Below are 24,222 nucleotides of genomic sequence, written 5' to 3'. Positions count from 1 at the left end.
ATATATTATATAAAGTATTCAAAATGAGCTCAAGCTTCAGCGTGTAATAGTTATATGAATCCATTTAACACTGATGGGGAACATTTTTCTCCAGAATAATTGTTTTTACTTTTGCCATCTTTTGCTTAGTTTTCCAGTAATACAGTTTTATGTGTACTGAGGTGTTTTCATTGTGTTTAGTGCTCTTTCTTCTAAGGAATGGAAACTTCCAGCACTCGCCATTTTTAGGTAATAGTAAATGATTTTTGGCAACATGCCCAACATGCCCATGTAGAGTGTTTTAATCTCATCCAATTTGTGTTGTTGCAAAAGTAAAAAGGAGGAAGAGACTCATTGCAACTACCAATGAACTGTCATCGCTCTCAGCGTGAGTGGAACGACTTCACTGCTCACGCCGTGACACCGTTTCAGCAGCAGAGGGGGCACTTTCAATTGTTTGAGGTTTTGGCAGGAGTCGTGATTACCACTTGAGATTGTGAGTCATCTCTCGGTACCTCGGTGTCCTGTGCTTTCCACGTGGTGGTGACTCACTCTCAGATGGGGAAAGGACACGGAGGAGTTCCTTTGACAGACATGTCTAATGAGAACATACTGTCTAGGAAGCACTGATTGTGTTTATCACTAAGTGCAAGGTGAGAGCCGGCGTTGTTGTTCAGTTTTTGTTTTGTTTTTAAAAAAAAAAAAAAGGGGGGGGGGGGGACGACAAAGATGACATTTTGCTTTAAACATCTGAATTTTCCAAATAAAATGTAATTTTTTACCACATGACTAAACAGATACCCACATATGAAAGAATATGGAGAATGTGTGGGTAGGCAAAGTGTGCATCAAAGCCATTCTAAAAGCAAGTCTCACCTCAGCACCTATGTTTGTAACACCTCTGGGCACTTGTCATTTCAAGTAAAAACATGAAAATACATGTATAGAATCACCAATCAGATCAGAGAAAAGACAAAGAAAAAAAGCTTTTAAAAAGCTTTCCGCAGCCCTGGGAGAACTTCCACCACCTCTACTGTTACAGAATTGTTCCAAAGATTTCAATGCAGGATCCTTGGAATGTGATGTGTCTCATATATGCCTCTGGAAGTACTGACTCATCCTGGATGACACTGTCTGACATTACATTTCAAACCCACTGACTGTTTTGTGTTGATTTTAAATGCACACCATCTTCATACCAGAACTTTTAACAATGACTGGCACAGGAAGTAGGAAGTTTTGGTTTAGATATCCTGTGATATCCTGCTGTATCCAAGTGTGTCATACTTTAGCATAATGAAGCAGGTATTTCACAAAGCATGGGTAAGGAATCAAGTATGGGTAAAGAGGGATCGGGGGTTTGTCGGGACTGCAGCTGGACCCTTCCCCTGATATCAGCCAGATACACAGGAAGACCAGAAACACTGGCCACTGCCCCCAGAGGGAGAAGGGTCAGGCTGCAGCCTTGCAAACCCAATAAGACAACCGCACAATCCAACAGGATGTACAACCCCCCCGAACGTTATTCTAAGCCGTCAAACACAAGGCCCGGGGGCCAGAACTGGTGCAGCTAAGTCTCTGATTCAGCCACTGAATTGTTTTGAAAAAAGTGTGGAATTTTTCACCTTTTCCTACTTCTAAAGAACAAAGTAATTTACTAATAAAGAAATTAAGATTTCTTTTTAAATGCATATTATATAAAGATATCTCAGGGATTGTGTAGGTGAAACGTCTTTACACTGACTTCCCATTTAAACCCAAAGTACGTTGCATGTGGCCCAGGAAATGAAATTAGTTAGACTTTACTGCTCCAAACAAAGGAAACCATGCATTCCCATGGTTTCCTTTTAGATGGATCTCTTACAAGCTCCTCTGGTTGAAGTGAACTTTTAGGACAGTGGCATTTAGGCAGGGACTTCTTATCTGCCCCAAGCACCATATGAAACACCCATTTCACTACACATCACGCCCGTGCCCACTCAGACTGTGACAACTGACAACCTCAGGGGGGGGGGAAAAAAAGGAGACAAGTTTGCTTTTTATTTGAATTTATTTATCTTTAAAGAACCAATATGAATTGGGGATGTTTTCAAAATGGGTACAATGATAAAAAACTGACCACTTTCATTCTTCTCCAGCTTGACTTTCAGATTGAATCTTAGGCTCTATGTAAGAGTTTAAATATGCATACCTGTAAAAAGTCCTATTGTAGCCCCAGAAGGGAGAGAGAATGAAATTACAAGTACCTGTTGTAGTTACATTTTTGTTGTTGTATTTTTTTTTAATTTTTTTGTTTGTTTGTTTTTTTTAAACGGCCTGGATGATAATCTGAAGTTTGCGTGTATGTGTGCGTAGGACACTCAGCAGGGTTTGGCGGACATATCTGAGGTGGACTGATTATTGCACTCCAACAAGATTTAAAGAAAAGAAAAAAAAAAAGAAGAAGAAAAGAAAAAAGACATGGCTCTCAAACGGATAAAACTAAAACTATTGGATGAGAAAGTGTCCTTGCCCCTGCCAAACTCTTAACTGCCACACATATATCTTGTGAATAAATATTACAGACATATTCAAACTCAGTGACCCCCTAAACTGAAAGTGACATTAAAGCAAGTGAAGGGTAAAAAGAAAAAAACATTACTGCATTTTTCAGGTGAACCTTTGAGTTTTGTGCAAAAAAGACAGTCACAATGTGTGTTTAAAAAAAAGAAAAAGAAAGTATGTCGTTCTGGCCCAATTATAAAATATCAATAGTGGAAATCAAAATGAGAATATATAATTTCATCACCACATTTGTGTAAAAATAAACATTCACAAAAAATGGAAACTGTTATCCCATGATTAAAACTGGAACAAAAAAAAAAAAAAAAAGTAAAATTAAAAACCCCATAAGAGACAGGATGGACTCAAGTTGAAAAATTCTGGCCCGTGGTTGAACAGTATAAACCGAGTGGCGGGCCTATCTGTGTGCTTTAACCTTCCATTCATTGGTTCGGCTGGTGGATCCCCAGATCTGGACTCATTCATTTGATCACTCGCTTCCTTCTCAATTAACCATGACTCAGTGTTAACAAATCATCACAATAATTACTGATAGCACTCTCCGTGTTTTGTTTTTTCTTTTTAAATCTCTCCCGTTATCGGAAGATTCCCCACTAGATGTGCATAAGAAAGACGCACTGACAGGCAGCCTACTGCACGCAGCAGTTGTGGCCATTGGTATCCTTGAACCGCAGACGCATTTTGGGTCTGTATTTCTCGAGGTAAAGAAGCTGTTTGGAGTTGAAGGCTCCACGTCTCTTCCTGTGAAAACCAGAAAAGAAGGAGAGGCTCTTTAAATAACGTGACTACAAAGAATGCAGCACATTAAAACATGACGGTGATTACAGGCGTTATAAAAGATTGACAAGCATTTTCAAGCGAGTCAGAACTAGTACTTCTGAATTCCTAGAACTCCATCTTCTACTTCGGTGTAAGGGCTAAAAGTGGGAATTTCTCAGTGACTCAAGTGTACTGTCATTGGTCTAGATGGGATCACATGATGTTTTGGTGCAGCACACTGCAACTGGCATTTTTAAAGCAAACACAACACACCTATGTAAACAGCATACATTAAAGAAGGACTGTCATTTACACAGCTAATGTCAAATAGCTCTTAATTAAAAAAAAAAAAAGGATAAAACAAAACATGCTAGCATTTCCTTTCAACTGCTTGGGCCATCCAAACACAAAAAAGTAATTAAGATTAAGCAAGATTACAGGTGAATTGTTATAGTTTACTGGATGCTATCTTTGGGCACAGAACAGCACATGCTGGTAATGTGGATGAAAAGCACATATTAATCAGGCATTTCAGTACACCTCACTTGCCAGGTTATCTAAATTAAAACAGCATAAAATTGGTCTCTCTTAACTCTGATTATCATGAGTCCATAGCTCTGTTCACAGCATCCTTCAACTTTTTGTTGATAGCCCAAATGTTGCTATGCTGTCAACCAACTTACTAATACAGTGCATTAGCTTTCCAACCAGGGAAGGAAAAACAAAAAAAAAATCCCTCCAACTTAAATGCATTTAATCATTTCTTATGTTTTTATGAGGTCTGAGTTTTCAGTATCAGCACACCTTGTGTCTGATTTACACTGCAAGTCTCTTAAAAAGCCAATAAGACTTGGCCTCCTTTTATGGTTCTAGTACAAAAGCAAAGAGTATACTTACTGTCTTATGAACTGCACAGCATCCTCATACTTCATCCCACACTCAATGAGGGCTAAGGCCACCAAGACTGGAGCTCTGTGAGGTGAAGAAATCCAGTGGACCACCAGTTCAAGCAGACAGAGCATCCAAGGAAGAAAGAAGGAGAAGAGAAGATTAAATGCCAAGAGTCACATGGTTCCACAGTAATACGGCGGTGAAGGAATGAGAAAGGGGCGTTTAAACCTGAAAAAGAGGCCTGGGAACTCAACAGGGGTGCACAAGTTCACTGTTGCCCTGCTGGGGCACTGTGCTCACACCCTGAGCCTCAAACACAAAAATAACTGATGAGTTACAGTAAAAGGCTTCTCCTTTCTCACAACAGGAGATAGGGTGAGAAAAGACAAACATAAACACTTTCCACACCACTCGGCAGGTTAGAGCTCAGTGCTGACAGCAGTTGTTTTAGTGGCTTTTTTCTCACATACAATTCAAGACAGACAGAATGTGAGAATGTTGTGTGGACTCTGTTAAAAGGCGGCACATAACTGCTGCCTCCTACACTAAAGGCTTAAGTGTTAGCCTGTGTAAAGCAGATCACACTGCAAGGCAGAAAACTCATATGACTGCAGTAAACAAAGTACAGGAAAGAAGGAGAGGAGACGCAGTCAGAAAATGCCAGTCTAACCAATATTGGGAATTAGAAAGTCTCTGGAATGCCACAGCAATGCAAAACGCTAGAAGCCATTGAGAGCAGATTGGCTAACTCTGCACTTGTGGTCAGGAAAGACATTTTCACACAAACATCCCCCATGTCATGTGCTTATGCCTTATTTGTTTTCACACTTTGTGTTGTTATTCAGCATAACTTGTTTGTAATTCACTGTCACACTGGTTTCTGACTAAGAAGTGTGCATATTTTCGTCTCTGAAAGATCATAACTAGATAGAATGTATTCGAAAGCTAGAGCTTCCCCCCCAAGAACCAATGCCCGGCTGTTGTAACTAATGATAGTGCTCAGTAAAAAGACAATCAGCAGCTTAAATGATCTCTAACAGGAGTAGAAAATGGAGACAATCATTTGAGTTACTAAATGAATCACTAATGAGTATTGAGGATTCAATTGTGGAGGTGTAGGTGAGAGGCAAGACCAGCCAATGCTGTGTGATCAATAGTGAAGAAACAACAAGTGAATGCTCTGGAGCTACTGTTAATACCGCAGCAATGAAATGGTCCCTGGTCAGGGCGGGAAAAAACAAAAGGATGAGATACTGGGTCAAATGGGCTGCGTTACACAAGGCACAGGCTGTGTTGCTGCCTTGGAAATGGCACATCTAACTTTGAGAACAGATGTCTCAGTTATCTCTTCCGCCACTTTGATATGGACCCAAATAACCACCTTCTAACCCTCTAACTTAAAACATACCACTACATTTCTCATTTATTGCACGCAGGACTGTTATTTGGGCACGTAAGAAAAAAGGGTTTTGGAGAAAAGGAGGCCAACTGTACACCATACATACCGTCCGAGGCCTGCCACACAGTGTACGGCAATGCAGCAGCCGGGTTGCTCTCGAAATTTGGTGTTGAGCAACTTGAGCCAGTTATCCACGATCTGGGTGGGAGGAGGGGCACCATCATCAAAAGGCCAGTCCTAAAGCAGAAAACATAAGTCATCATCAAATAACCTAGTTGAACAGCACAAACATCCAGTAAGAGGCTGCCGCAAAAATGTATGTCAACACTTACCAAGACCTGTATCCCCTCTTTCTCTACTGGAGCCTTATCATAGGTGGCATCACAAACTCTAACCAGAGTGTTCACCTCAAATTTTTTCAGTTCCTGGCAGAAAAAGTGAAAGGGTGCATTTGAGACAGAGCCCTGGGAATCTGATAAACAGCAATAACATAAACGTAAGCATACCTCAGTGAACTTGTTAAGTGTGGCATTGGTGGGGTTGTGGGTGATGAGGAACCTCATGCACTCGTAGACAATCTCAACTGCAGCGGGGCGGTTCATGTTGGCGAGACGGCTTTAAAAAAACAATTACAATACAAAACTCTTACAAAACAAAAGCGACTTTTGGCTCAGAAGTCAGCGAAAAAAAAGAAAAGAAAACCCTCAAAAAATTGCTAGGAAACGTATGTTTTCATGTAGGGTAGAATAAATAAAAATGACAACACGTGGAGGGGGGTCGCTCAGGAGGACAACAGGTATTCACTATGGGATGATGTACACAGAAGGATAACACAAAAGAAAAGAAAAAAAACCAAACAAACTAGTCCACAATACTTTGGGATGTTTAAAAAAAAAAAAAAAAAAAAAAAAAAATACAAAACCAAAAAAAGTTAACAAAAAAATAATAACACAGAAGAAGATGAGGAGACTATCCAGGAGTCATCCAATCAGTTTACCCCATTCAGGAGAGCTGTTTGTGATTGGCTGTTCAAGAAGAAAGTAGAAAGCAAAGGTTTTTCGTATCGGTTGGGACAGGGCAGAGCAATCAGGCCAAGGGCTACGCAATATCCCAGAGGGCCTTTGGGAAAAGTCAGCAGTTCCTAGTGCGCTGGCAGTCAGGGGGGTTTCTGGGTAGCGTAGTCCCTCGGGGGGCGGCCGATTCACTTCTCCACAGAGGTGAGGTGCTGTGCCTGGCAGAACTCTCCGCTCACACACGCCATATAGGTACGGCTCAAGTCAACACAGAAACCCTGTGAAGAGAACACAGAAAGGGAGACTTAAATGTAACGAAATCGCACATAAACAGCACCCATTTATTTCAAACAGATAACCAGTGTCTGCACAAGCAGGAGGCCACCGATTCAGGTCGTTACAGAATATGATACTTGTTAAATTTGCACATCAGCAGCTGATTAATAGTAATAACCACAATACATTTTGCATATCATGATTATATTTGACTATTAGTCCGGAGATTAAATATACCACATATGTTGACTTTTGAGCACTGGGTGGACAACAGTACAGATTAAAGGAGCCTTTAATAAACCAGATATAAATCTGGAATTTCAGTTTATACAAGATTATTTTTCCTCCCCATCAAACAGGTTTTCTATAATAACTAGGGATATATGACTACATTAAACAAGTGATTTTAATTAACAACAAACTAAAAAGGTCAAAGTTAAACATCTTCAAACATTGTTAAATGTTTTACGGAAACCACCAAAACTGCTGATCACATTCTTCAGTGCCTCCAACAGCATTTTAAAAGCTGCTGAAATGTGTGGCACTTTGCAGCCTTGCACAACACTGTTCACACGCACAATGTCAGATTAGTTCACCAAGTGTGGTTAAGTGAACCGTGCTAGCATCAGCATGCCTCTTTCCTTGCAGGTTAGCTGCCACACACTTCTGTTGAAGTTGGGCTATGCCAGATTAAACTACATACAACAATTTAGATCAAAATAACACGCCAGTGTACTAGTTTGTGCATCTGTTCTTCCACATTACTCATTTACAAATCCCAATAGCAGAGTCACAGGTGGCAGGTGACTACCCAGGAGCCCAGACTCATACATACAAACCATTAGTTAATCCAACAAGTATTTCTGAATCTAACCAACAACACCACCACCATTACTGAAGTGTCTAGCCAACAAGCTCACTTCCCTAATAATTAAAGGCATACATTTCAGTCTTGATTAACTGAAACATGATCTGCGGTCTGCTTGTAGTTGTTGTCAGTGTTTTCACTTCTCAAATATCAGCTTCTGGAATTTGCAACATAAAAGTTGTTTCATGCTGTAGAGGTTTACACATCCACAGAAGCAAAAGATCCTATTTTTGATTCCAGGGGTAGACAAATCCCCTGGGGCTGCATCAGGAAGGTCACCTGGTGCTAAAAACTCAAACATGTGGAGCTACTTGCTGGCACGACCCCCTGTGAATAACAAAGCAGCTAAAAAGTAGCTTTAAAAGAAACAAAGCACAACAACAGTGTATAGACACTCAAAAATCCCCATCATGACTGTTTCTACCTTCCAGCCAGTTAATCCTGCAGTGAAATGAACGCACCTTTGGATTACATCACTGTCAATTCACCACCCGTCACCGAAATGGAAAACTAATAACATTCACAGCATGGAGTGCAGACACTTCATAAGAGTGTCTTTCAGAACAGGTAATGTCTGGCCTGTAACTGGCCACGGAGCAGTCAGCTGAACTGTGCCAAGTCCTTGACAGTCTAAACCCAGCCGCCACAAACTGGCTGGAACCGTCTCAGAGCAATATGAGAGAGAGGTGGGGAGGTAGCATTTAAAAACAAAACAAAAAAGGCAAGAGCTGACTATCTCTACACCTACCACACACCAGTGTGTGTGTGTGTGAGTGGGCGTTAGCTACAGAAAAAAGGGCTCGGACTTTAGCACCATGTCACAGGCAGTAGTCACAAGGTGCGGATTAACGGGTGGGCAAAGCTTCAAACAGCCCCAGCATTTCAATCCCACGCTCCCCCTTTTATAGAAAACTTATTTTGAATGAAACAAGACTCTGTACTCTCAGCTGCTTTATATAATACATTCAAATATTAAATAAATTGAGTGACAGCTTTTTCCATCTTCAGCCTGTCTCAAGTCAACCAGCCTGATATGTACTATCAACCACACCGCCACTACACAACAAGTGTGTCAACCCATGGAACAGCTGCAATGGCACTCAAAGCAGCCTGGACTTTGTTTGCGCCTGTGTGTTGGTGTGTGATGGCCAAGATTATCTGTGATACCTTTAATTACCACCACTGAGTCCGACAGAAAAGAGAGTGGCATGGCTACAATCTGACAACTGAAGCCTGGACAAAAGTCGGGCAGGCTTCTAAGGTTTTTTCCCCCCATCAGCTCCTAATCCTCCAGAAATGAAAAGGACAGATAAGTGGAGAGACGGGGCAGCTAGCATGTGCTTTTCACCTGTGAAACCTGACTGAAAAGGAGGAGAGCAGACTAAGAGACTGAAAACAAATAAGAAAAAAAAAAAAAAAAAAAAAAAAAAAAACACCAAAGAACAAAAGAACCAGACACGCACACAAATACACACCAAGGACACCACAATGACAGCTTATGCTAAAAAGATGAAAAGCAACTGGATTGTGGATAGCTGCCCAGATGGACCAAGTGACTTCATACAGTCTGTGCTCCAAATGCTGCCACAAGAAGGGTTAGAGGTGGGGGGGCAGATGGGAAACCCCATTGTAGAATTAACACAAGTGTATGTGAACTAAAGCTCCTCGGGGCCAGGTGCAGAACATGAGGTGTGGCTAAGCAGCAAGCATTACGCTAAATTCAGTCTCAGTCGAGCTAAAGACAGGCGCTTCATGTTTTTGTTGCAATCCCTTCTCACCGTACTTACTACCTACAGCTGTAATGATTACATAATTCACTTGTTGATTGACAGAAATCTATTACGCTTCTGCTATTCTGTTTGTACGTTTCTATTTGATTTAGATTCTATTTGTGCCGTACGGTCAATAGTACACACAGGCAGCTTTGTTTGTGCAAATAAGACCAGTGCATGTGCTTTTTAAATGAATTATTAAGTCATCATTCATAAGTTCTTCCTCTGTGAATATTTTATTACGAAAGAAACTTTGTGATCAATAAACAACAACAATACAATGAGCAGCGTAAGGTGAGTTCCAACGTCATCGTTATAGGGGATGTCGGCACAGGAAGCAATTCCAGGCCTGAGACCACAGAAAGTCTCTGACATAAGGTACATAAAGCAAAATAAATAAATAAATGGAAAAAAAAAAAAAAAAAGAAAAAAGTGAAAAGGGCAAGGGTCCCGTATTGAATCTTCTAAACTTTGAGGTGAAAACAAATGACAGCAAACGCGCAAACTTTCAACTCAAACCCAATAGCCATACCTGGCTATTTGTCACCTATTCATAAATGGCCTTACATAACAGAAGATAAACAGGAAAGTCGGAAAGATGAAGAAATGTTTTGGCCACCAGTTCTGACTAAGTCTTTCAGAGGAAGTAAGCAAACTGTGGTAACACTGGGCCTGCCCAGCTGCTGCCCAGTCTGCCATCACAACATTGTCGGGAATGCATGCAAATTACTGTTGAAATTTGCAAACTGGTTCTGCAGTTATGCACTGCTTAGATCAAGGAAGACAGAAGAAGAAAAAAAAATGCACAGAGATACACACCAAATGTGTTTGTACAAGCCAAGTATGTTTAACCACACAGGAAACGAGCAGCAGTCGACAGAAAAACCTTCAAACTGTAGACCGAAAGCGTGTTAGCGATCTCTCTAGTCACTTCGACATGAATGGCTGGTATAACTTAATGGAAATGTTGTAAGAATGCTAGGACAAACTACTAATTAAAAAACAGGCTAAAAATGTTTAGCCTGTATTTTGCTAAATACAGGCTAAACGTTTTCTGCAGCTGCACTGCCACAAAACAGTGCAGCATACACAATTTCACAAAATAGATATATGTAATAAAAAAAATAGAAAAAGAAAGTTCTAGAAGGTGAAGACAGCCTGAAATCATCAGAGCTCATGATGCTAAGCTTTTCCTGTCTGGTTAACCCCAATTTTATTTACAAATACGAACTTAACCAATACCATTTTGTTTGTATAAATTGGCAGCAAATGAAGCAAATAAAATTTCATTGCCATTTTTAAACCAGACCAAAACACCTACTAAATGTGAGAACCATATTCAAAATGATCAACAAACATTAGTTAAATACAATTTTTAAAAAGTAAGATTGCAAAAATTACTAAATTATCTAAATGTTGGATTATTTTATGAATACTAGAAACAGTATTATAAAGAACTTGGGCTTACAGCTGGCATTTTGCACATGCGTGTCCATGTATAAACATATATTCTAAATTGGGAGAAAGGTCACTGAGTAAAGGCAGAGGCCCACACATTGGCTCAGAGAAAGCTCCCTTGGTGCCCTGTTCAACATCACGTGTTCACTGTTGGAACAAGGCTGTTGGAGCAAGAAACAGGGGGAAAGGACTGAGGCTGGATGGGAAGAACTTCCCAAATTGGTTGGTCCTCACCAGAACCCTCTTAAGAGTAACTAAGGCAAAGCAACGGTAGACAGCGAGTAAGACTGTGAGGACGAGAGAGCGAGGAGTTCAAGTATTAGCTGATAAGGACTGCAGTATCTCAGAACAGAAAAGGACACGCAAACCTAAACAGGTGATAAAAATGGCAAAAGAATGGGAACCGGGGTGTGGGTATCCTGCAGCTGTTAACTCATTTTCTTTTTTCTGCTTGATTCATCAAACTGTCTGGTGAAATACGAAGTCAAGTCAGACATAAAACAAACTAAATGAATATGGCATTATCCTGTAGTGCAAGATAAGTGGTAACTAAGCTCAGAATATCAACAATAAAACGCTGCAGGTGGCAGCTGTGAAGTTATCACAGCTTAAGTGCATGAAGAGTAAAGTGCTACAGTGGGAGTGCTAATTAAAAGGCTTTCGCCATGTTAAGGATTTTACTGCAACAAGACTCCATAACTGCAAAGCTAAAGCTGTGAGAAGCTCTTGTTGGCACTTGATAGCTATCAGGTGGCCCGTCTCCATGACTCTCCCACCAGGACTACTATACACACACACACACACACACACACACACACACACACACACACGCTGTTCACATAGTGTAGATAGCCACAAGCTTAGGGAGTGGGTGAGGCGAGCTGCTCTAAAATTAGAAAGACAAATACATCAACACACAGAAGTGAGACATGGAATACACCGAGTGGAATACCAAATGACGAAACAGACTTTTTTATACAAAATGTCTGAGTACATCCTCCCCCCATAGTGAAAAATATTAGTTTTACATGCATCCCAGTCTGGTGGTTTGAGGTTAGCTTAGGTTCTCCGTCTTTTACTGACGCTTTGTCTGGAGCCAGACTGGGCATAACCAGACTGTACTGCCTTGAAGCAGCTTGAGGCCTAATTTTTTGCCATGAGATCCAAGTCGAAAAGCACAGGAGCACACCTGTCATGTGAGGAGGAAAGGGTGAGAGGGCAGGCTGGAGGAAACCATGTTTACTGACATGACAGCAACATGCAATGATAATGGAAAAAAAGCTCTGACACACTCACCTACATGCTTGCTGCACCCACCTCATTCTTAGAATGCCTTCACAAATATAAATACAATACTGACACTTTGTATTGACAGCAAAGTACTAAATTCTCCCTTTACCTCTCTGATATGACAGGCACTGATGTGAAACTCGAGAAGATTGAGAAGCGCTGACAGCTGCAAACAAACGCAGAGAAACCACAAACCAGGAGGAGAACAACCGGAGCCAAGTATCATAGAGACCTGCCTTCATTCCTGTGGCCTTCATGAGAGCCAAATAAAAGATAACTAATATACTAGGAAATGTCAAAGAGGACAGAGACAAAGAAATAGTACCAAGAAAGCCAGCAAGATGTCATTTGGAAGAGACATCCTGTAAGGACATAACAAGAGATTAGCAAGATTAGAACAAGAGGGGAAAAGAGCAAAAAGAGTACAGAAGAGAAACAAAAAGTCAATGGGTAAAAACTAGCTGAGATAAATCAGAGGATCACGCCTGCCCAATGGTCCAGCTGGTTCCTAGTAGTGACGTCAATACAACCGATAGGCTGGGTGGGTGTATGTCACCTCAAACTGGAGCAGCCCTAAAAGTGTTCATACCAAAAACCCAAGATGAAGAAGAAAGCACTACACTAACTACAGCACTACTGTTACTGTAAGTCAGTGCTAAGAAGGAAAAAAAGAGATAAAGAATGAAAAAGCAAGAACTTAATGCTTTAGTGGGAGAGAAAAGAGTTGATACAAACAGCTGTACTAGCACACACACCCCAACTTTTAGAACTTAAAATAAATAAATAAATAAATAATAATAAAATACAAAAAAATACACTTAGGCCAATTACAAATTACCTGCAGACCTTTGGTTTACTTGTGGGTGGGTGGGTGTCAAACTCATATGTGGAGCAAGAGTAGGTAATGGTTATTCATAGCGAGCTTTGATGAGTGTCCGTTTTCCAAGATGAAAAATGTTTACTGTATGGACCACTTATTTAACACTGTAACAAAATATGCTCCCCCAATATTATATTATATCATATCATAATCACCCTTCCATTTATTTTACATGTCACATGCTGGGTAAAAACCAATCATGAAAAACAAGGGTCTAGCCTTCAGGTGCAGCTGCATGACGACTGTTTTTTCCTGTTACTTTGTTTTTTTAAATAACTCTGCCAGCTGGACCGGGAGAGGGGGGCGGAAAAAAAGTAGTTAAAGTGTTTTTTTCCCCATTTAAACGAGACTAAAGCTTGTTCATCTTGTTACAATGAAACATTCTACCAGAAAACCTCAGGTCCTTTTCCTCTAGCAGAACAATGTGCTCCACCACGCTGCAAAAATTTCTCAGGTTCCCCCAACTCCTAAAATCCCAATTCAATTGAAGGGCCACAGCAGGTGCCAGATAAAGCCCATTACACAAGAAGCCCCAGCATGCAGGACCCAAATGATATGCCGAAATTGTTCCATATGTACGTACGTGTTCAAAAAAAATGCTTCATTGGCATTTTATGATGGTGTCTAACTAATCCAGTGGATTGAGAATTTGTGCTACAATGGGGGAGGAGGAACAAACAAACAAAAAAAGAAACATTTTCTAATAATTCCAAGGACAATGCAATACCCATGTCAGTACAGGTTATGGTGACAGGTCACCAAAGTATTCAACAAACAGTACAAACATTAAAAAGAAATGGGCAGCACAACACGCCCTTGTCATCAGTCACGCTTGAAAAAGCAAAGACATACAGGCAAGCAAGCATGCAAGCAAACATGTGCACAAAACTACAAAAAAAAAAAAAAAAAAAAAGCAAAAAAAAAAAAAAACACCCCCCCCCCAAAACCCTACTCTAGTTCAGCTTCTACCCCCCTTTTTGCCTCACGGTTCCCTTTTTTCCCCCTTCATAGTGTGACAAACAAACCAAAATCCCCAGACATGCTTGAACAAGACTGTATTAAAGGGAGGGCGGCCCGTATGCAAAAGCTCCACTGGGAACTCCAATAGTGATTCCAAACTGTTGTTGTGCCTCCCATGAGCTGCACACTCCTGGGGATTTAGAAAGAGGAGGCTCAGGCTGGAGGTGGGAACAACTGGTGTGTGCCCATTCAAAACGTTTCTGAGAACAGTAAAACATTTCTTTACTTGCCATGCGGGTTGAGGCTGGAGTATCAAAGCTGGATTATACAGCAATGCGTAAGCCATTTTTCCTAGTACTACCAGCACAAGTGCAGAGCAAAATATTGATATGACAATACGTGTCATTAGTTGAAAAACACTTAAGGATATTCTGGTGTTAAAGTTAACCAACTTGGTGAAATCAATGGGAAAGTGAATTAGAAATCTAATCAATTGAATTGACCAACTGAAAAGTAATAACACAATACAATGATGTAAATAAAACACTTTGAGTTATTATACGTCATGAGAATTGATAGAATAACAGGACAAAACATTTGATGATTTCAGGCTGATTGAGACATTGCCCTCCCTTGAATATCATAACCTTGTTAAATCCTTATAATCAGGATGTGAATCATAGTCGGTCATGTCTGTGTTTACTTGTGTCAAGGTGGGACTGCACAGACATTGTGACAAAGACCTGTGGTGTGTCTAGTTTGAAGGGAAAAAAAAAAAAGAAGCAAAGATAGGTATTTTAAAAACCCGACTAAACCTCAGGGAAAGGCACATGCTCCCCCTCTCTCCATCAAAAAGTAAAAGTGCTAACAGCAAGTGGAAAGGAAAACATTCCTGTTGTTAAAACCTGTGTGTGGATTGCCACGGTTTCATCAGGCTACAAATAGGTTGGGTTAAAGAATGACCCTCTATGAATCCGTCAGCCAGCAGATACACATATATCCTCAGGACTGCCCAGCAGCTGGACTCCTCAAGCCACAGCAGACCCTCTTTAAAGGGTTTATAGACTCACTGAAACATCTCATCTCACCTAAACTTGCTTACATGCTTTTAATTTTCAAACAGTATTGAAAATACATGAAATGCCAAAAGGTCTAGCACCTGTGTAGCAACTGTCCCAGAAAAGAAAAGAAAAGAAAAAAAAAAAAAAAAAAAAAAATGCAGATCTCCGGTATAGATGATCATTATATAAAAACTAGTTCTGTGCCCATTCAGGATGCACCCATTCTAACTGGTTCGCCTTTGATATGGCTGCTTTCATCGATCATCCTAAGGGGTGTAAAAAGACTCCAAAACCATGGTTAGGTTCATACTTGAGTTTCTCCCCCCTACCCCTCTTTTTTAAAATCAGAGGCCACTTGATCGCCATAAATATTTGAAGCTCAGTTACTCTGATACATTTGCATTTCCTTATCTGAGCATGCTTCAAATATTACAGCTTTCGCCCCATTAGCACGTGCTAACTAGGCATTTAAGTTGTATAGCGGTTGATATGGCTCCACGTATAACTTGTATAACTCAAGTCTAGGATCGATTGCTTAATTGTATTTTTAATTACTCAATAAAACCCATTTAGACAAAAAATTAAATATCAGAGATCTGTCTTAATATTTTAGTACTGTAGCTAATCATCATGCAATTGCTAAGGCACTGTTATAATATTAATAGAGTCTATTCATCAAAAGCTGCCCATACTGGACCTCAAATTAAAAAAGATGACTGTGACACACACTGATTTAATCACTCTATAGCAATGCTTCTTAACTGTAGAATCAGTAGTTTTATTCAAGCATACATATAAAATGGTTATGGCATGGATTCATTTCATCACTGGACTAATGGGTAGTTAATATAAACGCTGACAAATACTCTGGGGAGATGAAAATGACTCAGGATTGGGATATTTTCCTCATTCACACACAGTCCTTACAGTAAAATAAAAACAGAAAAAAAATCATACACCATAACTGGGTGACATGATGCAACATTAGCATAATAGCAGTAGTGCAGCAGTACGTATTTAAATGATTGTGACAAACATCTAGAAAATACATTTTTAAAAAGTGCTTTTGCTTTGTTTGTAAATAATTCTCATGCTAAGGTGGTAAACAGGATGGTTAAAAGGGCGTTGGTATGTTTCTTATTTAAGCCTTTAGGGAAAGGTGATATACTGGTTAGGCAAGGCATTCTCCAGTAAGTAATGTTTAAAGACAAATGCATTGTTAGGTTTAAATAATTTAGAAAACAATAAGAACAACAACACTGATGTAGGCAAGTCATGGGACTTCACATCATAATCACCAGTCACTACACATTTTCCAAGAACTGCCCATCTAACCTCATTCAAACTGTGGCAGCACTTTTCTATTTATCCCAACAATAACCACTGAAAGTAGACCAGACAGACACTCTGATGCTGTCCAACCATTTTATGGCTTTAATGCATGCCCCCACCCCCTGCGACCCTGAACTGGTTAACTGAAAGATGGCTGGTTGCAGGTTAACAGCTAGATCATTTCCATAAGAACAACTCACGATTCTGCTGGTCTGTCTGAACCATAAACAATCCGTGATCCTGTAATATTTCCAATCGTAGAGCAGTCTTCTTTAGAAACACCTGGTTAGACGTACATACTGTAGAACAGAAGCTGCATTGTTTACTCACAGTACCAAGACATCAGCTAATTCCTCTTTGTAATTATATCACAAAAATCGCTACTGATAAGCTATAACAGATTAAACTGGCAAGCGACAAATTTGCTTATCTGGTCAAATGGACTGGTTTCCAAAGCAACTCTGATCTAATCCTCACAAATACTGACTAAAACATTTTTAATGGCTGGGAGTAACTTAAGCACATTTATTAAGTGTCTCTTGACAAACCATGGACCTTGGTAAACCTTGGTACTCTAGTATAGAGTTAATACTAATACTGCTGACCTTAAAAAAGCGGACAAGCATTTTTACTTCTTAAAACTTGCAAATCACACAAAGAATACACTCGTGATTTTTCAGAACCGTGACAGCAAAAGTTAAAAAAAAAAGAAAAAAAAAGAGGATGTCAAATGCAGCTGCCATGTCTACTTATTTTGCATCTTGATTAGATCTACTTACTGGCAGCCAAGTATGTTATGTTGTGAGCGGGTGTAACTTTTAACAGAGCTTATTATAACTGCTGTGCAATAGCCCTTAGAGCTTGTGGTGTACAAGTCTATATGAATTGTTTCTACAAGAGCATTTCCTCATTTATATTTCTGAAAGTATAAGAGTTTTAAGATATTTGAATAAAAATATAAGTGTAATTGTCAGTGTTGCTTTTAAATGCCAAGCTTATTTTGCAGACATTGTCATAAATGGGCAGTCTCTTTCCAATCCCTATTCAGAACAGCAGGTTAGCTCTCTGTAGCCCTAAAGCACAGGAGGTAATCTTCCTGCAGGGAACTTGCTGTACTGCCTTTTTTTGTCTGTGTAAACTGGGTTCGAGAGAGGGAGGTATGGGAACATGTAACCCCCCACCCTCTATGTCCATGAACAGACGAACACCCACAACACATGCACTTGCACATGGCAAAGCCCACTTATCACACTGCTTTGCTGCCTCTGAGTGAGCACAGATAAACAGTGTAACGATCAAAGGCTTCTGATAGAGCTTAGAGGGGGAGGGCAAAGACTGATCCATCTCTGGAATACACTGAAAGAGACCAGGGCTCAGCACCTTAGAAATGGGAATGAAAAGGTTGAAAGCATTTAAACAAAGGTCTGTTCTGCCCTCACATAATTGGCCTAGGTCCACTTTTAATCACAGTTTTCACAAAACAGGAAAAAAAAAGACTGCCCAATTATATGTTAAACAAAAAACACTTTTTCCCTGCAATTTCAATGAGAATCGAAAGTGCAAATACACAAAGGAAACTAATAAAAGAGACAAAAGGTGGTAATATAAAGTGTTTGTGCCAATCGTGTGTGTCAAAGGCTGGGCAAGTTACCAAATGATACAAGATTGAGATACAAATGGCAGGAGCACCAAATCTACAACTGAGATTGTGGACCAGGTCACCAACTGAAAAATCCATGGTTTGAAAAATAGTAAATAACAACAATGAGGTACCGCAGAGATTTCTACTTACAAAATCTCCAATGCTTGGATGCTGCAGGTATCCAAGCATTGGATCTAGAAAATACAACAAATTTTAATGGCGTGCATACAGAGATGAACTAGCAAAAACGTTAGTGGGGAGTTCCAGTTACAGATCAGAAAACTTTAAACCGTTTGTACCCAAATTCTTTACACATTTTCCCGAAGTTTTAAATGACCACTGGAAGACTTTTAAAACTCATCCATTCAGAACAACTCAGATGCTGATTACAAAGTTCAGCATTCATCAGGCTGATGTTACCATCTGCACTTTGACTCCTGCATTTTAAAGTTAAACTGGAGTCTTGGTTGCAGAAAACTTGAGGAGCAATAACCAATTCCAAATACAAAAATCACATTTGTTTACAAGAAAACTCTAAACCTTCAGTACCTTTACGGTTCTATTTACATAGTATATAATAATGTGTCATAGTTGCCATTACCAAATATGACTGCAGTCTCCAAAGACAAGGCAGTAGTTTTCTGGCTTGATCAGGAATATGGGTCGCCGGACTATATTGAGCCATCTGAGCGCCTTTGATAAGTTATAATCTCATCTCACAATCCTAAATCTGCTCCAGGATGACATTTCTCAACACAGACAGAACACAAAGCAGCAACGAGACACACCTTGACCTGCAAGCTAACATGTGAATTACACACGGAAAGTCAGCATTAAAGACGCATTTTAACAAGAAATCTAAAGTGCTGTAGCCAAAGAGTCAACTATTCATGGAATTATTTTATAAATATTTGTCCGGTTTCCAATTCTGGAATTCAATTGTTCACCTTTTTTTTTTCCCCCTCTTTCTTTTAAATACACAGAAACCTAATCTCATATTCCTTTAATTTAGAATCGTGACGCAGTAAACAGTCTCATTTACCTCACTGTTCCTAACTGAGCAACACTGTCACTCGATTTGGCAAATTTTTTTTTGCCGTGTATCAGAAGCATAATGTTGACTCATTTTCTCTGAGGGATCACCGGAGGGTGCCCCAAAATAAATATATATATATCAGCAATTACAACAATCAATACCAAATTATTGCTATAGTGACTTTTTTTTAATGATTAAAAACCTCTACCCCTCTTGCTGAACAAAGTTCTGAACATTTGCTGTGGTCACATCTTCTGCATACTGGCCACACAGCTAGTATGCAGAACATGTAGCTATTGATAAGTGTAAGCCGCCACTGGCCTCCCCAATTGTTGGTCCACAAATAGTGAGGCTGTTTTGTGCTGACCATTTCTAAATCTACAAATATATATATGCACACTTTTTACTTCCTTTTCTGGAAATGGGGAAGGCCTTAAATATTCACAATAATGCATTTCTTATTAATTTTATTGCTTAATGTGACAGTAACCAAAGACCGATTAAAAACAATAGAATAACCAACAGTAAGTATAACTCTAAGACTGCCAAGAACAGTGAAAGCTTCTAGTTTCGGTCAATTCATTATACAGAGTTCCAAAATAAGAGCTAATACAGACACGGAAAAATACAGATAAAAAAAAAAAAAAAATCTTTATTTCATTTTGACTGTGATGATTTTTTCCCCCCTCTAGCAAATATGGGTAAACAAATAACAGACTTTCACAATTGGTGCATCCTTAAGAACAGGCAGGTTAAAATACAAGGTGTTCCTTCAACATTCCAGCTAACAATTACTTCCACTCTAGCAAATAACTGACAGCTGCTCCTGTAGAAGTTAACTGCCTTGTTGTTTAAAGGCACAATGGTTCTTGTTTACGGGTGTGCCAGGCTTATGGGTTCATTTAGCTATAATTGATATGTGCAAGAGTCAATTCATGACAGATTTACAATTTTAAAAAATAAAAATAGAAAATAACCCAACATTAAGAAAAGTAAACTTCCAGGACTGTCTAGAAGTCAGTTTCTGTGCCGAGACCAACGCTCAGCAACAGACCGAGCCAGTAAAGAGAATGTCGGGAGGTGCTGATCCCACCACAACATCAATTCTTCTGACATTTGGAAACCAACTGCCTTCTGACAGCAGCATCAGGGGATGCCTGTTGCCATATCAACAATTATCCCTGTGGTAGCAACAAGCGCTCCTGCGGGGAATATGGTGTCTCTTGATAAGAAATCAAAAAGGAGCAATGGTGCTTAGTAAATGCTCACAAAGTAAAGCTAAAGAAGACCTAAGAGTGCAGCAATAATGAGAATTAACGCTTGTTTATATGCTGTCATCAAGGAACTTTTTTTTTTAAACCTAAAAACCAACAGCCCTTAACAGAACCATAAAACACCTTATGATCTCAATTTAGCTCATGGTAGCAAATCCATCTTTTTGAGATTATAGCCACAATGAACACACTAGTTTGCGAGAGGCACTCACGGGGTGGGGGGGTGCAAGTAACACACACACAAAAACAAAACAAAACAAAACCACCTAGGCAATGGGCAAACACAGAGGGTTTGTTGTCTAGAACACCACTGCTTCAAAAATAGCACAGTTTTTAAAATCTGAGAAAGCAAGCACCTACACACAGCTGCTCAAACAACAATAACACATATTACTATTGCATGTTCTGGCACAGAACTCCGTCTTCCCCTGTTAACTGCAGCTCTGACAGCTGTAGCTAAACAAGGCAGGTGTAAACACAAAAAACAAAGGAGGATCCTATTCCTACCTGTTGCTATAGTTTCAGCGGGAACCCCCTGCAACAGCAATCTAGGAGAGGTGTCAATCTGTGAAACGCTGCCAGTGCAACTGAGCTTGCGCCTTTGCTTTATCCCAACACTGTGGCAACAACAGTAAACACTGTGCCAACAACAGTAAACACTGTGCCGATCACTGCATGATTCATTAATCCACACACTTTGCAATAAACGAGCTACTCACAAAAAGGTGCCCACTAATGCGTAACTACATATGGGCTTCACTTAATCGCTTTGAAAAGAGGTAGCATAAACAGTGGCCAACTAATCTTAGCTTGCCACTTTATACCAATTTCAAAACAACTTCTACTGCAGCCAAAGATAGGAGTGAGCCCATTGTAAAACCAAAAACTTCGTGTTCCATTCCCACCACAGATAGGGAGAGTAGCTAAATTTTAAAATCTGTTAAAGCAGTCAGTATGGAATGGCCTCCTCTGCTCTACCTTTCAACACTCAGTCACCCCCCTGTGGCTTGATGGGCTGAAAGCCAGCAGGCTACAACATAGGTGTTCTTCTCCCCCAGTAACACTCCTTTGTAGGCTGATATCAAGTTACTGCACACTGGGTTCACCTTTCACAGTTACAGTAACCAAGGCTGAGAACTTCCCATCTTGTCACAGGGCATTTTCTTTGCTCCTAGTAGGCATAAATTAGCAACCAACCAGCATATTCAGTCTTTAAACAACAAGTTTGATTTAGCTGAGAAAATAGCAAAACTCAAATAAGGATAATTCAAGTTTGGCTTACAAAGGTTACAGGTAATAGACGTTTGCCTTGCAGAGTCGGATCACAAAAATGAGTGCCCACCCCAGCAGTATAGGGCTGACTTTAGCTGAGGGATGTGCTATATAAGCAGATTGAGTGAGAGTTGCTATTTCTAGATTGGCCAGAGCATCATATGTCAATTAGCTACAAAATAAAGCGGGTCATCTGTTCAAATGACCTACTTCCACAAAGAATAAAATGCCAGTGGAGTCTAAAGACTGCAAAGCACTACAATACTGAAGTTGTGTAAGTCTAACCTTTTATGAAGCAAGAGTATAGACCTTATTGATTACCTCAATGTGATAGTACGATTACATTACTCACTGCAACTTTCTATTATTTCTGTTGTAGTGTCCCAATATTCCCTTAGTTTGTTTTCCTGAATGCAATCACTCACCTCATCCTATCAACAGGCAAACCAGGTCACCTTGCAGTGACTCATAATCGGGAGTATATAATTAGCTTACCTGTTACACCAGTTACTGATTGACTCATCCGCCCTGTTGGTAGGATGGCTATTCGCTTGTATTAGCCGCCCACTAGAATTTACTACCAGAGGGGAGCCTCAAATCAGTGGAAGGTCATAAATTGAAAACTGAGAGGCATGGGAATGTGCCGCGGCCTTTAGTGTCACAGCTGCTCTAGTCAACTTCCTCCCGAAATGCATTTCCTCATTTCACTTCAACCCACATGGCTAAATGGTTGGGCGCTTTCTGTTTTAGGAAACCAGACGAGGCTAAATTATAGACCCACCTAACTCCAGTGTTGGCCATTTTTTTCTCTCCTTTTTTCGTTGAAGCCGAGCAAATTTTCCGACTCCAACCAGACAGCCAACAATAAAGACAAGGAGCACGACAGTCCAGTCCAGTAGCCGCGACGACAAACATAAACATACATGACATATCGTTTGTTGGTTTAAGAAAAAAAAATCAACCCGTCAGCCTGGCAATTGGCCTTTAGCATATGGGTGAACTATACTGCAGGTCAAGATTTTGTCACAAAGGGCGGAAGGCAGCTGGCTAGCTTAGTCGCCATATAGTTACCACGCAGCTTTTCACAACTACAAATAACTTAAGCATCTTATACACATAACAGTAGCACTAGTAGCCAGAACAATTGTTAACGTTAACACAAGTATTTATTGCCAATATGATACGCGTTGTTCAGAAGAAATTCTACGGTAACCTGTACACCCTTGCACCGTGTAGCGCTAAGGTAGCGCTAGCACTTGTGGTATTCCGAACGACGGTCAGTTTAGAAAACACCACGTTATGAATACAAATAAACCTATCCTGTTCTAAAAGAAAAACACAAGCTATGACATAGTCGTGTTAGTAGTCCTAATGCTAGTCAGCGATTTTCTTCTTTAGGGAAATAGCCATACCCGCTATAGCAAGCTAGCGCAGCTATGTTAGCTAGCGGGCTAGCTAACGCACTTTGCTTTTAGCAGCAATCTTTTAGACCAGCAGCACTGCAACAATCAAGACAAAGGTGATTAACTCAAGTGTGGATATCACGGATATCCGAGGCAGTGAGAATGAATATTCATACCTTTAACGGGATTTTCAACACCGATTGTAGCACACAATTAAACCGTCTTAAGCTTTACTCTGCGAGCTACCATTAACGTGGCTACATACTGGACACTATTCTCGGACGACCCATCATGCAACTTACTTTGGCTGCCCGGCAGTGTGGCGATCACCTAACATATGGAACTCAACTTTTCAGTGGGCTCTAGCGGATCTATAGCACTACAATTACATTCAATCGAGGCAGAAAGAAATTCCCAGAGGTTTGCTTAGATCTTTTAGTCATTGAGTACTTACAAAGAGCAAGCTGAACATTGAAATCCCGTGACTACCCCGGAGAAAGTGGAGGGAGTGCAGAAAGCGCTGTCAGATCGCCTTTTTGTTCCTCTTTAGTGTGGCAGCCTGAGATCTCGTCGGAGGTCGGGAACTGTTGTCGGGGAGGAGCCTCCTCCTCAGTTTGTACAAGACCTTCAGGGACCGTCGGAAATATGTAGACCAGGCAGTGCCAGTTAATAGTCAACAAAATGAGGGCCACCTGAGAAATCTGCAAACCTCGGGAAACTTTAAACGACAGACGCGTGTATCCCAGATCATCTTAGCTTATTTTTCTTGTTTGTTTGAGTGTTTCCTAGTCACCAATTTAACTATCAGGAAGCGGAAACTGGAATAAATTTTAAGTGACATGCATGGCAACATCTGAAGGGATTAGCTTCAAGATCGTTCCTCACTTTGCTTTAGTGTAGGTAACTTTTCATATCTTCTATTACTTCTCTCTATAACAGCACATGTATGTGCATCAGGTTGTATCTGCGATCACTGCGCCAGAATTACCGGGATCTCTCGAATGCAGCATGGATGGTCTGACGTCAGTACGACGTATGAAGAATCCGGTTGACTGATGACAGCTCACCATGGTGACGACAGTTCCAGCAAGTAAT

The 24,222-nt window shown here is 40.3% G+C and overlaps 1 protein-coding gene across 1 annotated transcript; it reads right to left on the bottom strand.

Moving 5' to 3' along the window:
- Window positions 1-2,010: 2,010 nt before the first annotated feature.
- Window positions 2,011-23,727, bottom strand: ptp4a2b (protein tyrosine phosphatase 4A2b). The gene is made up of 7 exons (XM_087834581.1): window positions 23,582-23,727; window positions 6,588-6,881; window positions 6,097-6,205; window positions 5,923-6,015; window positions 5,697-5,827; window positions 4,198-4,272; window positions 2,011-3,282 (listed from the first exon to the last, which is right to left on the bottom strand). Exons 2-7 carry the CDS (start codon window positions 6,590-6,592, stop codon window positions 3,171-3,173), a joined length of 525 nt encoding a protein of 174 aa, XP_087690707.1. The 5' UTR covers window positions 6,593-6,881; window positions 23,582-23,727; the 3' UTR covers window positions 2,011-3,170.
- Window positions 23,728-24,222: the final 495 nt, after the last annotated feature.

The sequence above is a fragment of the Neolamprologus brichardi genome, chromosome 22, assembly GCF_056152115.1.
Source record: "Neolamprologus brichardi isolate AB-2024 chromosome 22, ASM5615211v1, whole genome shotgun sequence".
Lineage (NCBI taxonomy): Eukaryota > Metazoa > Chordata > Actinopteri > Cichliformes > Cichlidae > Neolamprologus > Neolamprologus brichardi.
The sequence above is the reverse complement of the archived record's forward strand: the minus strand, read 5'-3'. Positions and strand labels throughout refer to the sequence as shown.

Bases quoted from the DNA above. Each gene is read 5' to 3' on its own strand.
- ptp4a2b (XM_087834581.1), bottom strand. The intron at 5,828-5,922 runs GTAAGTGTTGAC...TTTCTGCTTTAG, and splicing joins AAGAGGGGATACAGGTCTTG to GACTGGCCTTTTGATGATGG. The intron at 4,273-5,696 runs GTATGTATGGTG...TTCACCTCACAG, and splicing joins TGTGTGGCAGGCCTCGGACG to AGCTCCAGTCTTGGTGGCCT.